Source organism: Rhincodon typus, chromosome 23, assembly GCF_021869965.1.
Source record: "Rhincodon typus isolate 14 chromosome 23, sRhiTyp1.1, whole genome shotgun sequence".
Lineage (NCBI taxonomy): Eukaryota > Metazoa > Chordata > Chondrichthyes > Orectolobiformes > Rhincodontidae > Rhincodon > Rhincodon typus.
In genome coordinates, this window is record NC_063354.1 from 21,737,788 (window position 1) to 21,754,021 (window position 16,234).

The 16,234-nt window shown below is 40.0% G+C and overlaps 1 protein-coding gene across 2 annotated transcripts in view; it reads left to right on the plus strand.

Annotated features, from left to right (window-relative positions):
- Window positions 1-16,234, plus strand: part of LOC109913714 (monocarboxylate transporter 4-like) — a 38,312-nt gene that overhangs the window by 8,589 nt on the left and 13,489 nt on the right. For both annotated transcript variants that reach the window (XR_007264565.1, XM_020513266.2), the window contains exon 2: window positions 13,034-13,271. Coding sequence is in view for 1 of the 2 variants with exons in the window: in XM_020513266.2 (XP_020368855.1) it covers window positions 13,049-13,271 (223 nt within the window). In the remaining variant the exon portion in view is untranslated. The remainder of the gene's footprint in view (window positions 1-13,033; window positions 13,272-16,234) is intronic.

Here is a 16,234-nt window from a genome sequence, read left to right on the forward strand (position 1 = left end):
CCTGCTGTGTTCATCCAGCTCTACACCTTGTTATCTCAGATTCTCCAGCATCGGCAGTTCCTACTATCTCTGTAACAGCTTCTTATTAGGGTTAGTGGTATTAGACAGTTGCAATAGGATCACGGAGGTTGCATTATCTAAACTGACATTATCCATTCTCATGTTACTATTAGGCTGCTCACTGGGATTTTAAATTTTGATTACTTTCAAACTAGCCCAACACACAGTGCATGAACAAAATGAAGCTGAAAAGTTCTATGAAAGGACCACATAAGTAAACTTAATGCTTTGAGAGGTTTTTGGCATTATTTTAAATGTTCACATTGAGTTTCAAAACAATGCTAGGTGCCATTAACTAATGCCAAAGAAAGATGCATTAGCCAAAGATGCTTTGGCTATCTGCATGCATTATTTCTGAGCAGCTGCTGGAGAGTTTGTGATGCAACAAGCTCTCTATTGATTTCAGTTTGAACTCTTAAAAACATATGTTTTTTTTTCCAAAAGCCATTTGCAAATTTTAACTTTGCAATTCATTTATCAATCAATTCTGAATTCTAAGCTGGTTAATGAGATTAGATGTACTAAAAATTTTCTGTGGCCCTATGCACCAAACTGAATATTTGTATTAGCGATTCAGCAGGCTGGTGTTGATCGGCACTGTAGCAATGATAGGACAAACATTTGTGCCTGAGATGCTATAATCTTCACAATCATCATTGTCAAATTAAGGATGAGTAGTTCACCACAGAGTGAAAAGTTTGACTAATGCATCACGTAGTTGCCCCCGGTATAATGAGCAGTATTGGCAGAGGTTTTTGAATAAGCTGCATCTTTCTCTCAGTTGCAGATTAAAGAAACTGACCAGGATTCAACCCAAAATTTGCTTACTCATTTCTTGCTAAAGACACGTTTGCATAGTTCTCACTTCATGTAGTTTAGTTACTTCATCTAATTTCTTACATGCCCCTTGACCGCACGTGCACCAGCTGCAACATTTATGAATGTCCAGATGGAAGCATTCTTTGAGCAGATCAGTCTTTGGACCACAGATTTGACACCATTACCCTACAATGAGTGGTTGTGGAAATTGCAGACAAGCTAGAAGTTATTGTTTCTTTTTTAGAAGACCACGGGAAGCTGTAATGAGATATTGACAATGGGGGTAGTGAGCTGGACTGTTGTAGATGGAATTCATAATCATTAGGTTTGCTGCCATACTATAATATCAATGGGCCAGTTATTCAAATGCTCCACCTAATGCTGTAGGCACATGGGTGCAAATCCCATCATACAGCTGTGAAATTTAAAAGCATTTTTAAAAAAAAAATTGAATGAAAGCTAGTTAAATAATGGTGACCATGAAACGATCATCTGTTGTTGTAAAAGCTCATTTGGTTCATCAATGTTGTTTTAAGAAAGGAAATTTTACCATCCTTATCTGCTCTGGCCTTCATTTGGGCAGCAATTAAAACTTCTGAAAGGGTATGTTGGTTTAAGAAGGAATGGTATTGTGGAAGAGAGGAAGAATCAGGGCGTATGCACATCCTAATTTACATAGATTCCTATATTCACTGCCCTAAGTTGGTTAGGCAATACCCTGATTTTAAAATTTTTTTTTTCAAATTGCTCCATGGCCTTGTGTCAATCTGTATACTGTACAACTCTCCTACTCTGAGATTTTTGCCTATCCCCATTTCCATAGTGCCACCATTGGCAGTGGTTGATGGAGGTTTGTGGACAAGGAATGATAAAGGTAGCGCAGATATAAGCAGAAGTAAGTTCTATGTGGTTAAAATAATGGCATCCCTGATTGTGGATCAGGGGAAGGAGGTAGAAGTGAGCTGAACGTGGTTGAGGACAAAAGGTAGGAGATCTCAATGGGTGTTTCTTAAACAATGGCTTGCTGTTTGGTGGTGGGATCATGGTTGGTGTTCAGTCAAAAAAGTAGAGGGCTTTTTGTCAATCAAGAGCTATGCCTCCCTTGCCAGCAGATTTAATGACAATCTTTAAGGTGTCAAACCGAAAGTAGGGTGCAGGATTAGAGAGGAATGAAGTTTATCATCAGAATGTAATTATTTTTCCATTCTAATATAATGTATAACCCTTTAAAGACATGGGGTGTCTTTATTTACATTCAAACAATCTTTTTGGTGCTGAAGAGTCAACTTTTCAAAGCAGTGTCACATTCCTACTACTTCTAATTATTGATGGAGATTTAAAAATATACATTTACTTTTCTCTCTTTCTTTTGTTCTGTATTTTTCATTTCCTGAACTAGATTTGACATTCAATAATACAACTTCCTGATTCAGTCTGTCTACTGCTTGGCAACAGTTCATTAATCTCATTGCTGAAGAAGGCACACATTGTTTATACTATTCACACAGATGCCAGATTCCCTTAACAGGGCATCGTGCCTTTTGGATGATTGGCTCATGTGAACTTGCTAAATGAAGTCCAGAGAAGGCTTGTGGACAAAGGTGAATCTCACCAAAAGCTGGCAGCATTTATTTGCTGCTATGGACAAGATACAGTATAATATTTTCCTAAGTATGTGAGTTATATACTTACAAGGTACAATGAGACCAGTCTAGAGAGATGTGCATGTAATTAGTGCAGGAATCATTTGACCATGGATAGCAGTGGTCATGTCAAGGTCAAAAAATAAGTGTAGTTACTTCTTTAGTCGATCATTTAACTATTCTAATTTAGTTATATTCAATTTGTGTTCAGAGGAACATTTTTTTAAAAAAGGAATATACCTATGACTTGTGCATGAATGACTATAACCATTTTGAGTTAGTGTTGAGAATATGAAGTTATATTCACCTCTGAACTATACTTAGTCACTGTTGCAGCCACTTAAAAAAGCAACAGATTTGATTGCAACTGTCTGAAACTGCAATCTTAAAGCGGTGACCACTTAACCTTCCAATTGTTCTCGGAGCTATCACTCATTCTGCTGTCATTCTCTGACGATGCAGATGCACTTCAAATATCAGGAAAGGCATTGCCAAGCCTCAGCAGTCTGAATGTCATGGAAAGGTTAAACATTTCGAACATGTTAGTTGCAGTTCCATCTGCATCACTGTTGCCTGTAACTCAATCATCCTTTAGAATCTCTGGAGAAATGCCCCATTTTCAACCTTTAAAGACAGTGACCTTTTAAAGGGATAAGAAACACTACATATGTTAACCATAAATACTTGTCTTGTTAATTGCTTAGTAAATAAACAAAAAACTTTCCTATTAAAAAAAAGTCTTGAAGTCAAAAGATTCAAATATAACATTTACTGAATAAATATAAAAAACAAGTTGCTAGGCGTATACAATAAAAACTGCTGATGGGAAAGCTGGTCATTCAATATCTGAAAGAGGGTAACTTTCTTGGAGTAACTCACTGGGACTAGTTTGCTTGTAAGGATAACGTGTAACCTGGTGTTCTGTTTCAAAAGATGCCCAACCTGTTTTGCATTTTCATTTGCATTGCAGAATATCTACTTAAGGTACTTTGCAGTGAAGGTGGCATCTTCCAAACTACTGAAGAATCCCTTAATACATTCATACTCTGCTGTCACATTCCAGATTAGTTTCTCATTCAATTACAAATTAATTTTGACAGCAATCTCAAATCCTATTACATGTCTATATTAAGTAGCAATGTTTTAAACAAGCTTTTATAGAGTGGTAGAAATACCAAGCGGACAACTGGTGCTGCACCAGCACTGAGAGAGTTTAATATCTTCAACACACCCTTTATTGTTATTTTTGTCTTGTCAGACTGTAAGGTTTCAAGATTTGTCACTGATATTAAGTGTTTTGTTTGCTGCAAACACTTTTGGTTTGGTTATCCTGATGGCCATTCTCTAATATGAGTATTATTGCAGATTAAAGTTGTTATTTTAAAAATGTTATTGAATACCTATTGGAGACAATGGCCCAGATCTTCTAATAGAATGACAGTCAGAGAGAGAAGTTGGGTGTCAGGCCTATGCAGAAGTCCTGATGAAGCTGACTCTGTGGGAATTGCCCAGGAAGTTGAAACACTCTGCACAAAATCACCATCACCTGGATAACTATAAAATTGACCCCCAAATTCAGCACTCCCCTCAGATTACCATCCCATCCCTGTCCTTGATCCTCAACTCAACACCGAACTGCTGGCCCCAATGCCCCAATTTCCCCCTCCAAGCTCTAATTCTTCTTCCCTGACTCCTGCTCACCACCATCACACCCATTCCCTTCTCCCCCATCCCCCACCCAACCAAAACAATCCCTGGACTGGATCTGCCTGGACATACCTGACATTTCAAATTCCCTTTACTCTTACCCACTTGCCTGAAAACTTATCTCCCCTCAACCACCTGGCCTCTCTATCCATCACCCACCTACCTTATACAAGTAGTTTCTGACAGAAGCTGTCAAAGTGGCATAAGGACCTTTCTTAAGTTGCAAAATGTGGCATGAAAGGGGACATGGTTTCAGCGCCAATCCTCCCCAGTCCCAACTTCATGGGTTGCTGAACTCATCCACACTGCTTCTGCTGGAAAGTCTCCGGCCTTGAACTTTCACCTGATAAACTACACCAAAGGTGAGTGGGCAACATTTTAGTTTGATCCGGTTTGAAAATGGAGATTCTGACCCAAATTTGAAGATTCAGGCCAATATCAATGTACTATGTAGTAGTTACATCCTAACTTTGCAACTGAAACACTTGAGTTGGTGAATTTGTGCAACAAGTGTGCCTGTGTACTCGTGTACTTGTGTTATTATGGATCTCAATAGGTTTTTCTGTTTCTAGTGTAGCCTCATCAATGGATTTTGTTGATTGAATAAGTACTGCAATCAGATTATTCGCAGATGCTGAAACCATTGTAGCAGAGGAAGGCTCTTACAAGCCTTTATTGGAATTGTAGCATTGTATTATGGTTGCTATCAATCTCCTAAAACAATGCATCTTTCAGTTAATAACTTCATGGACTTTCGAAGGCCTCATGACAATGTGGTTAATTTTAACTAATCCCTGTTCTTTGGACTTAACATGACTTTGTCTCTGACAGGGCAGCACGGTGGCTCAGTGGTTAGCACTGCTGCTTCACAGCACTAGGGACCTGCATTCGATCCCACCCTCGGGTGACTGTCTGTCTGTGTGGATTTTGCATGTTCTTCCAGTGTCTAAGTGGGTTTCCTCCCACGGTCCAAAGATGTGCAGGTTAGGTGGATTAGCCATGCTAAATTGCACATAGTGTCTAGGGATAAGCAGGCTAGGTGGATTAGCCATGGGAAATGCAAGGTTATAGGGATTGGGTAGGGGGTTTGGGTCTGGATGGGATGCTCTTTGTAGCATTGGTGTGGACTTGATGGTCCAAATGGCCTGCTTCCACACTGTAGGGATTCTAAGTATTCACTGTCCCATAAATTATTAGTGTACTTTCAAGAATAAACTTAGTAATTTAAAGCATTATAGGTACCGGAGGGGTTTGGTATTGGAGGAATGTGACGCTGGCAGACTTGAAAGAAATCATTGACGTTCTCGTTGCACTGCTGTCAAGTCCTCCAGATCACTGAGACTGCAATGAGCATGTTGCCAACTTCAGGCCAGGCTGGCATAGTCTGGTGTCATTGCCTTCACAGCTGGTCCTGGGGGAAAAGGATATCCTATGTCTGCACCACCCCCTTCATCTGAACATTGAGGATCCTGGTGCCAATTTTCCCTTTCTGCCATTTCTTGGACAAATTTCAGGAGACATGCAATGCAGCTGTGAACTGACTGTGTGCACCTGGATACACAATATGTACTTTTAAAAATGGTGTGCTGCAAGGGATGCTAGTCTTTGGCAGACATTCAGTGAGTGATGTGTTGTTTCAGGGACAGTCCATGGTAAGGTGGGGATAGAATCATCTGAGATGGGCGCAAAACGATCAGGGTATGTAGTTAATGAGATGTGTTGGGTAAGGTACAGTGAGAAATATTGCTGGGACCCATGGCAACAATTCCTTCAAAAAACCTCACACTTAGCCAAAAAAGAACATAAGATTCAGCCCTAGGCTCTGTGGACGGCGTGTTAGTGAAGGCATCTTGGCTGCCTCTTGAATAATGCTCACTGATGCACATAATGACCTTTCTCTGTGGTTAAATGCAACCTGAATATCAGTTGAGTGCAAGCACCTGCTGTTCATTTTAACTAGTGGGATCCAGTTAAACCCCTGTTGGTGGAGAGACTCCCTGCTGAAAGAGAGAATGTAGAGCAGTATTTTTAAAGATGCTTTTTACAAGATGCTATTCTGTCCCTCTTAAGGCTATTGAGCAGATGAGATCTCTAGACATCTGCATCCATTTGAATGGTTGCAATGATTGCTTTGCTTTGTTTTGAACCTGAGCTTTGTTTACAGGTACAGGCTTCATTTTGTTTTAAGTGAGTATTTTCTCGTGGGACCTGTTGATCTTATTCTTTGTTCCAGATTTGCAGTGACAGAATATAGACTTTTATTTGGATGCATTTTGAGTGTTTCAAGTTTTGTGTGCACCCTGCTGCTACTGAGGCCTTGCGTTGCTGCAGGCACTGTGCGACATCAGCTCGAGTAGCATGGGGTTGTCTGCATGAATTTCTAATCATTAGCGGGGTAAAAATCATGGAGATTATACCTGTGATTTCTAGATTGGCAAGTCTGCATGTGTAGAGCATACATTTAGTAGTGTAACCAGTTGTAAAAGTCATGTTTTAGTTTTCTGTTTCAGTTAAAGTAAGAAATTGAGACTTTTTGCTTGAACTAAGTAAATAAGCTCGATACATTTTAGTTCAGTGGCATCCTGTGCAATTTTTTCCATTCCTAAATACCATGGCATAAAGATCATAGACTCTTCAGTTATTAAATGTAGCACAAGGAAGTTAGCATTAGTATTGAATTTGGTTGAGACATAGCCTCTTATTGTTCAGCCTCTGCAATATGCGCGCGCACACACACACACACACACACAAACACAGATGTGCTTTGTCATGGTTGAAGAACTGGCTTATACTAAGATTTAATTTGATTAAGATCTAATAATGAAAAGATCCATGAACAAATTTACCTATAAATATACAGTGACCATATACTTGTGCCATTAGAAAATCTTCCTGGAAAGGAAAGATGTTTTTGGTGCCTGACAGCTTGGCAGTGAAAGCCACCCATTACTCACAGGTCACACTATACCATCTTAGATTCTGAAAGAATTTCACACTAGAAATGCCCAATGCGGTGGGAAATGTCTTTCTTTTTAAAGAACCGTGTATTGGTTTGGGGATTGGGCTGGAGGCTGTTGTTCACACTGAAGCTAACTAGACAGTAAAACACTTGCCATAAGCAAGACCAGGGTTCAAAGCTTGGTTGACTGAGGTTAGAAATGCAAGGTGTGACAGGGCTGACTTTACCACAATATAATTCAGCTCTTTAATTAATAAAGCAGAATGCGACTCTGCAGAAGTTATATCTTTGTCACCGGTTTTGTTTTCTACCAGTGTTCAATATTTTTTCTCCTAGTTGCTCCTTCCATTCTTCAAGGTGATCGTAGCCCTGCTCTCCTCCTAAGAAAATTGGTTGGAATACTTGTGTTTGTTGTTTTAAGGAAGACCTAGGTATGATTGTATAAAGAGGTTAAAATTCATAGGGAATTCATGGCTGGTGCACAGAGTTCTAAGCATACATTTGAATAGAGTTGTGCTTTCTGTCTGTAGAGAATGGGCAATATAACTAGGTTGCTTTCAGAAATATCCTGAGTGGGTCACAGTCTTGTTGTGGTGTAGCCCAAATCCATCTGTGTAAATTTTACAGTAATAAATACAGTAGCAGTTCCAAATATGCAGTAAAAAGAAATTCTATAACTCTAATTCTATAATATCTTCTAATCAGGGTATTAGCCATACCAATTAGTCACTTTTTTTTAATAGAGTAGTTAGTATTGTGTAGGCAAACATAACTGATATTGTCTGGTCCAACTGGTAATACTGTCCAGAAAGATGTGCTGTGTTTCCCTCCTAAAAGGTTATATTTTAGGACCTGGGTGCATTCCTGAAAATGGTCTATTCATTTAAACCACAACAATTTAATAATACGTCATAAAAAAAACTCATCCCTGGCCCCATCCTGAATTTCAGCTATATTCTAGCCTGCTGTTATATTATTTCACTATACCCATTCTGCCAATGTCAAGTAAGCATTTAGCCCCAGTGAAATACCAAAGCCATACCTGCAAATGGAGAAGTCTTTCAATGGTTCTTGTAACTTTTATCCATGACCGTAAAACCCCACAAATAGTAATCACAAATCCAGTTCAGGTCTCTGTGAGGATAAAATTGTTTAAAACAAAACTCAAACTGTCATTAAATTGCAATGTTGAAATACTCCAGAAACGAGTGAAATGGAATGCTCTCCTATGAGAGTTTGGGTTTTATCTGCTTTGTGGGCAGGAATGAATTTGGACAGAAGGTTTGAGGGATAGATATGGAAGATTGAAGAGAATTGTAGTAATGTTCATAATTTGTTTTCAGCCAAACCCCTGCATGCATTCAAGTCACAGCTGGTTTTATATCCAGATTATGTGTGTCTCCGTCCACGGGTATGGTAGCAAAGCCCAGACCAAAATATTGGGAGCATCTGTGAAGAAAAATCAGAGTTAATGTTTTGGGTCTGGTGACCCTTCCTCAGAACTTCTGAGGAAGGGTCATTGAACCTGAAATGTTAATTCTGATTTCCCGTCACAGATGTTGCCAGACCTGCTGAGCTTTTCCAGCAACTTTTGTTTTTGTTTCTGATTTACAGCATCTGCAGTTGTCTTGGTTTTTATCCAAAATATTGGGAGACCGGAGTGGCAACAGTCAGAAGTCAATTGAACAATTCTAGGTACATTTTACAAAGTCATGATTAAGATACAATGAGCTAGTTCTTCTTGGATCAATTATGTTCTTTAGTGGAATTTGAATGCTTTGCAGTGATGCTCAACTTGCAAGATACATCAATGTATCCAAGCAGCATTGTAGAAGAACACCTGCACTTTTCTTTAAGGAAATACATGCTAACGATATTCCTCTACATGTTTTACTTTTATGTGGGCATGAGTAAATTGAAGCCTTGAATCTGTTGGAAAAATACATTGCTAAACTAAGATTGGGTTTCCTATTAATGCTTAAACCTAAATTGCTTTAATAAGCAATTTCATATCTGATTTTTGTTTTCCTGTTGGTACTATTACATTATATTCTTTCTTGTGAAGATGCCGTTGTTGGACTGGGGTGGACAAAGTCAGAAGTCACATGACACCAGGTTATAGCCCAACAGGTTTATTTGAAAACACAAGCTTCCAGAGCGCTGCTCCTTCATCAGGTGAAGCACAAAGCAGTAGCACACCGAAAGCTTGTGATTTCAAATAAACTTGTTGGACTATAACCTGGCGTCGTGTGACTACTGATTTTGATTCTTTCTTGTAGAAGTGTTATTTATCGTGGTAAAGAAATTAGCAATTTTGTAATATCTATGATCATCTGTGTAATTTTTATTGGTTGATGATTCATTTGCTGAACATAATGATAATTTCCTAGTTGCCAAGCACTCCAGGCCAGTGTAACATTTCAATCAGTTGGCAAACCTAACTCCATCGTGAGCACAGCTTCTCAGACCGGCCTATTGTCCCCTACTTCAGGACTGTTTCATTCAGCATAGCCCACCATTCATCAAGTATTCAGACGACTGTATTATGAGGTATTTGTGTAATCTGAGATCAGCACTTCATGTGTAAAGATATACCCAGATGCAGAGACACAGTCTGTTGCAGCAATTCCTTGAAGTGTAGACAACTAATACACAGCTTTGTGAATTGTATTAAAATTTGTCTGGAGTGGCTGTCAGAAATTTCCCTTGACAGAAAAGAGGCTGCAGTTTATAGCAAATTATCAGTAACTAAGAATAGGAGCCAGTTGCATCCCATTATAGGTCTGACCGCTTGCTATCATTGATAGGAATGCTTCTCTAGCAACCTCAAAGCATGGTACCGTGTATTTGAGTTAAATCCCGCCTCAGAACATATTACAGTACTAGGGTAATTAGTAGATTGCATAAATAGGTGCAGCAATTTTCTGTGGGACAAGGGTTTATTTGTACATTGGCTTCATGTGCTGGTTCAGCCAAATGCCTTCCTACCTCGCAAATTGTATAGCCAGGACCTTCTACATTCAGGGCAGCCAAGGACAACCACCCTGAGCCCCCTCAGGGCAGGGGTGAAGTACGGTGATTGCCATATTTGATGACATATGGTCTTGAAAGGGCAGTGATTAATTTCTATTTGGTTTGAGATTGGAATGTGCTGGTAAGCTTTTCCATTCCTTAAAAGAAGATAGAAGACTGTCCGGGTTTAACCTAATTACACGCCTAATTACATCAGTGTCTTATTTTCACATTTTTATGAGGGGTTTAGTTACATCTGAGAAACAATCATGACCTGGGTACAAATTCCATTTGCCAATTTCATTCTTCTCAGCCTCATTTAAAGAGCCTTTATATACTAGGCAATTCATTGAGGGAGATAATGGGGAAAATAAAGGGTTATTAACATTAACTACAATATCCATATTGTTTCTGTTATCAAAACTCTTAAATCTTTTTTATCTGTAGACAGTTTTTTTGAAATCTTAGTCAAACACTGAAGCATAGACTAAAGGTAGAGCTTTTTGAGTAATAAAGCTGTTCTAATTTATTTTCAAAGTTGCGGTCACAATTGGCCTCAACGATTGCTTATGTTACAATCACTGCAATTAAAAACATAAAATGATCAAATATGAATTGAAATGTGTCACTTATTCATACTCCTCTTACTTATGCTTTCTTTCCTTTTCTCATCTGAAAGCAAACCAGTTATATACAGCTCATACTGCTAAAGCCGAACCTTTTGCCATTTGAAATATTGTTGATTATTTTTAATTGACAGTGAAACAATCTTTTATCCATTTTCTGTTTGGAGGGAAATGTTTTTTTTCCTCTCCCTCTGTGCCAAAATCAGTGCCCAAACCTGTGTAAAACCTGAAGTTAATTTCTGCACAAACTGTCCACTGGAGCAAGATTTTCCAAAGGCCTACAGCTGACCCAGATTCGAGTGTATTGACTGAAAGAGTAATACGAGAGATTTGCTTACTTTATTCTCTTAACAAGTGGCCTGGAACTGTAAGCTTTATACGTCTCCATTTGAGATGCATAAGACCATAAGATGTCGGAGTAGAAGTGGGCCATTTCCCAGCTGATGTTTCTTTTGCTGGAAAACAAGTCCAGATTTCAGAAAGGGTTGACAGAATGAAAACGTGATAAGATTTTTTTTCACTAGCTGCCGAATTGGCAGTAAGGAGACAAACATGTAATTAGTATGAAAGCATAAGCATTAGAAGACATTGTTTCACACTGTGCAGGCATTGGAGTATGAAATACATCAGGCAAATGGTAATCAAAGTTGATCACAGCTTTGAGAGGGGAACCAAAAGGAGGGGTTATTTGGACCAGGATATGCACACTTAACTCAATGGGTATATATTTACATCTATATTCTGTTCTTGCTCTTAAATTTACAATTATAACAAAAACTGCCTCTGTAATTACTCTCTTGGGCTATCTAGCATGTATTTAGTGTAATATTTATATGGAACATTTCCATTTAGTTGTAACCACAGTAATTTCTAATGGAAAAGATTGATAGGAAATGTGTGTAGATTTACGATATATTGCTGATATAGAGTGACAGTGAAGGATGGGATTTCCTTTGTAGAAGATTAGCAGATCCTCAGAAATTGCATAAATGGCTGTTCATGGCTATTTCCCTTGGCTGGAGAGAGGTGGGGGCCCTCTAAATCTCTGCAAAAGTTTATTCGTGAGGTTTGCAGCTCGTGAAGTGCATGATGCATTCAATTCAAAAATGTTGCATTGAATGTCATATCAGTGTTCCTGCCAGAATTTTTTTTATTCACTCATAGGATATAAGCATTGCTGCCTGGGCCAATGTTTTATTGCTCATCCCTGGTTGACCTTGGGACAATAGGCCTCCTTCAACCACTGAAATTCATTTTTAGATTAGAATCTAGTAGAAGAATTAGATTGGATTAGAATCCCTACAGTGTGGAAGCAAGCCATTTGGCCCATCGAGCCCATACCAACCCTCTGAAGAGCACCTCAACCCAGACACAGCCCCTGACCCCATTCCCTATAACCCTATACCTAATATGGTCAATCCACCTAGCCCACACATCTTTGGACTGTGCGAGGAAACCAAAGCACTCATGCAGACATGGGGAGAATGTCAAACTCCATACAAACAGTCAACCAAGGCTGGAATTGAACCTGGGTCCCTGGTGCTGTGAAGCAGCAGTGCTAACCATTGAGCCCACCGTGCCACCTGCCATTTGGTATAGGTAGTCTCACAATGCCACTGGGGAGTGAGTTCCAGGATTTTGACCGAGTGACACTGAAGGAACGGTCATACACTTCCAAGCCAAGATGGTGAGTGGCTTGGAGGGAATTTGTAGGTGCTCTTGTTCCCATGTAGCTGCTGCTCTAGTCCTTGTAGAAGGACATGCTGTTGGACTTAGAAGGTGCTATCTGAAGAGCCTTGGCAAATTTCTGCAGAACATCTTGTAGATGGCATATGCTGCTGCTACTGAGTGGTGGTAGTGGGAGTGAATGCTTGTGGATGTGGTGCCAATCAAGCGGGCTGCTTTGGTGGATGGTCTCCAGCTTCTTGAGTGTTGTTGGAGCTGCACCCATTCAGGGAAGTGGGGAGTGCTCCGTCACACTCCTGACTTGGCCAGCACCATATGCAACTCCTCAGGTACGGAGAATACATTCATAGCAAAAATAATTCTTGACCAAGTGTACAATTCGAATGCAGTAATTTCATGACTGTGATTCATATCTTTTGATATTGTGGAACTTCTATAAAGAGTATGATTTTGTGATGTTAATCTGAGCTATACTAGTAGAAGAGAATTGATTTTTAGCAACTCCTCCTTTTAACTTACAGGTTGTGACCTGAACCATGGGAGTCGTTGTACAAGATGATAAGCCAGCAGGAGTCAAGGCCCCAGATGGAGGCTGGGGCTGGGCCGTTCTCATTGGATGTTTTGTCATCACTGGATTCTCATATGCTTTTCCAAAAGCTGTTAGTGTTTTCTTCAAGGAGTTGATTAAAGAGTTCCACATTGGGTACAGTGACACGGCTTGGATCTCTTCCATTCTTCTTGCTATGTTATATGGAACAGGTAAGGCATTTGGTGTTCAGGAAACATTTTTCTGATGAAGGGTCTAGGCCCGAAACGTCGGCCTCTCTGCTCCTATGATGCTGCTTGGCCTGCTGTGTTCATCCAGCCCTGCACATGGTGTAGGTGATATTTTGTTAACAAAAGTGGTTTTCAAAATACAGCATTCAGTTCTGAAGTCTAGTTCTGAAGTTTGATTTCACAAAATTTACTGACTTTCATGAAAAATGTTTATAACCATTGTCAAACCCAAATAATTTATACAAGGCAGGTGGACAGAATCTTTTAAATTTTCTTCCCTTTACTCGAAGACACCAAGTCCCTTTATTGTGATTTAGTTCAACAGTAGCAGTCAACCTCTGACCTTGCTGCAATGGCCTCCAATCATATTGACTTTACACCGAGTGTTGATAGGAGGGGGATGCTCACCACTCCCTAGGTGAAGAATTTTTCCTAATCTCAGGCCTAAGTGGTCTACCCCCCGTATCCTTGAACTGTGACCCCTGGTTCTGAACTCCCTGGTCATCAGGAGCATCCTTCCCGTGTTCATCCTGCCTCGTCCTATTCCAACTTTATAAGTTCATACAAATACACACACACTGCACACGCAGTCGGCCCCATCCCATTCTTCTAAACACCATTGAATAAATCCTAACTGTACTGGTCTCTCTTCATATGTCAGTCCTGCTATCTCGGGAATCAGTTTGGTAAACCTTTATTGCACTCCTATAACCAGAACATCCTTTCCCAAATAAGGACACCAAACTGCAAATGAGTTCCAGTCAATAGTAACTCCCTATGGGGACTTAGCAGTGGTCATATGGTTGAATTTCAAGAAAAGATGGTCACCACATTATAGGAAGGATGTGGAAGCATTGGAAAGGGTGCAGAGGAGATTTACCAGGATGTTGCCTGGTATGGAGGAAAGGTCTTATGAGGAAAGGCTGAGGGTCTTGAGGCTGTTTTCGTTAGAGAGAAGAAGGTTAAGAGGTGACTTGATAGAGACATACAAGATGATCAGAGGATTAGATAGGGTGGACAGTGGGAGCCTTTTTCCTCGGATGGTGATGGCTAGCACGAGGGGACATAGCTTTAAATTGAGGGGTGATAGATATAGGACAGATGTCAGAGGTAGGTTCTTTACTCAGAGAGTAGTAAGGGCGTGGAATGCCCTGCCTGCAAAAATAGTAGACTCGCTCACTTTAAGGGCATTTAAATGGTCATTGGATAAACATATGGATGATAATGGAATAGTTTAGGTTAGATGGGCTTCAGATTGGTTTCACAGGTCGGCGCAACATCGAGGGCCGAAGGGCCTGTACTGCACTGTAATGTTCTATGTTCTATGTTCTATAAGATGGTTAGGTTCTCTTTTGTTAGATAATAATTGCACAATTATGTCAGAAATCCATTACCTCCATGCAGTTTAGGGCTGGAACCTGGGCATTTCTTGTCTGTTACAAATGATGCTTTTCCTCAACAACTGGGTAGCATAAATGGTCTGAGATAACAAGGTGTAGAGCTGTATGAACACAGCAGGCCAAGCAGCATCAGAGGAGCAGGAAAGCTGATGTTTCGGGTCGAGACCCTTCACCTTGTTATCTCAGATTCTCCAGCATCGGCAGTTCCTACTATCTCTCAGCATAAATTGTCTTCTTTTTATTACTTTCCTGCCTCCCTCTCAGCGAGAAAATAACCATACATTCACATGCACTTGGCTTTAGAGGTAATATATTTATAAGCCGTAATTAGCTGCCACTTCTCTGAGACAGTCCATCAACTGCACTTCAAAATGTACAGGCTGTGAATCCCTGCGATCTCCTGGGGATGTGAAAATCACTTAGCAAAGGCAAGTTCTACTTTTAAAATTTCAAAGAAAGTTTGTTTGCATTGAATAAAGGACCGCAGAGAATTCAGTAATTGAGAGTATAGGACAGATTTTGATGGGAAGTGTCAGGCATAAGGGACAACTAATTTTCTTATTAAAAATGGTTTCCAGTTTGGAAAAATGTGTTGGGCTGCCTTACAAACATGCTTGTCGACATCCAATTCTTCATTACTTGTTCCAAGCTGGAACAAGAAAATCTATCTCCAAATACCAAACACAATGGAAAAAGCCGTTTTTTAGCAACCTATTGTCCTAGTTGTGCTTAAATTAGAGCAGCAAACAGATGAAAATAGTAAAACAAGAATCTCCTTCCATGTGGTTCCCTTGAATTCCAAGTGGGTGCCAACATTACTGCCTGAAACAGGCAGGTGATTGTTCAGTTACCATGTTCAATGAATCAGGGGGGGGGGGGGGGGGGTCACAGAACAAGAAGCAGCTTTCGCTCAAATCAAAGAACAAATAATAGCGACAACACCAGTGCTAAAATATTATTATGTTAATGAAGAAGTCACCCTACAGCTTAAAGCCAATGAGAGAGAGGATTTAGAGCAACTGTCATGGCACAAGGGCTACCAGATGCTGCTGCATTCAGAGTATTCACACAAGTGCAATGATGCTAGCCCCCAGATCAAGAAAACCTGTCTGGCTGTTTAGTAATTTAACAACTCTCTATATCAGAGAGAGAAAGTGATGTGTGGAGTCTGACCTCAAGTCATTTCAAACTGCTTCAATGTGCAACAAAAAGTTTGCAAAGATTGTTTACCTCATTGACAGTTTGTCACCAGGAAGTGAAATATAAGCAAAGGAAGCAGGTGTACATCTTCACACATTGTTGAGAGCCCCACTCCCTGTGAAGGAAGTTGATGCTAGTAAATGAGTTTAAAATATTCCTGTTTCAACAAGAGGCAACACTTGTCACGCAGCAACATTGCCCAAGGAAACAATGTCACCCCAGGGAAAAGCAGATACCAGAAGAACAGGCCACAACTTGCACATATATCATAAAGACCTGAATGCTTTAAAGCAATGGCCCAAACCTTCCAGTTACTGTCTGAACCTGTTTCCAACATTGACCAGA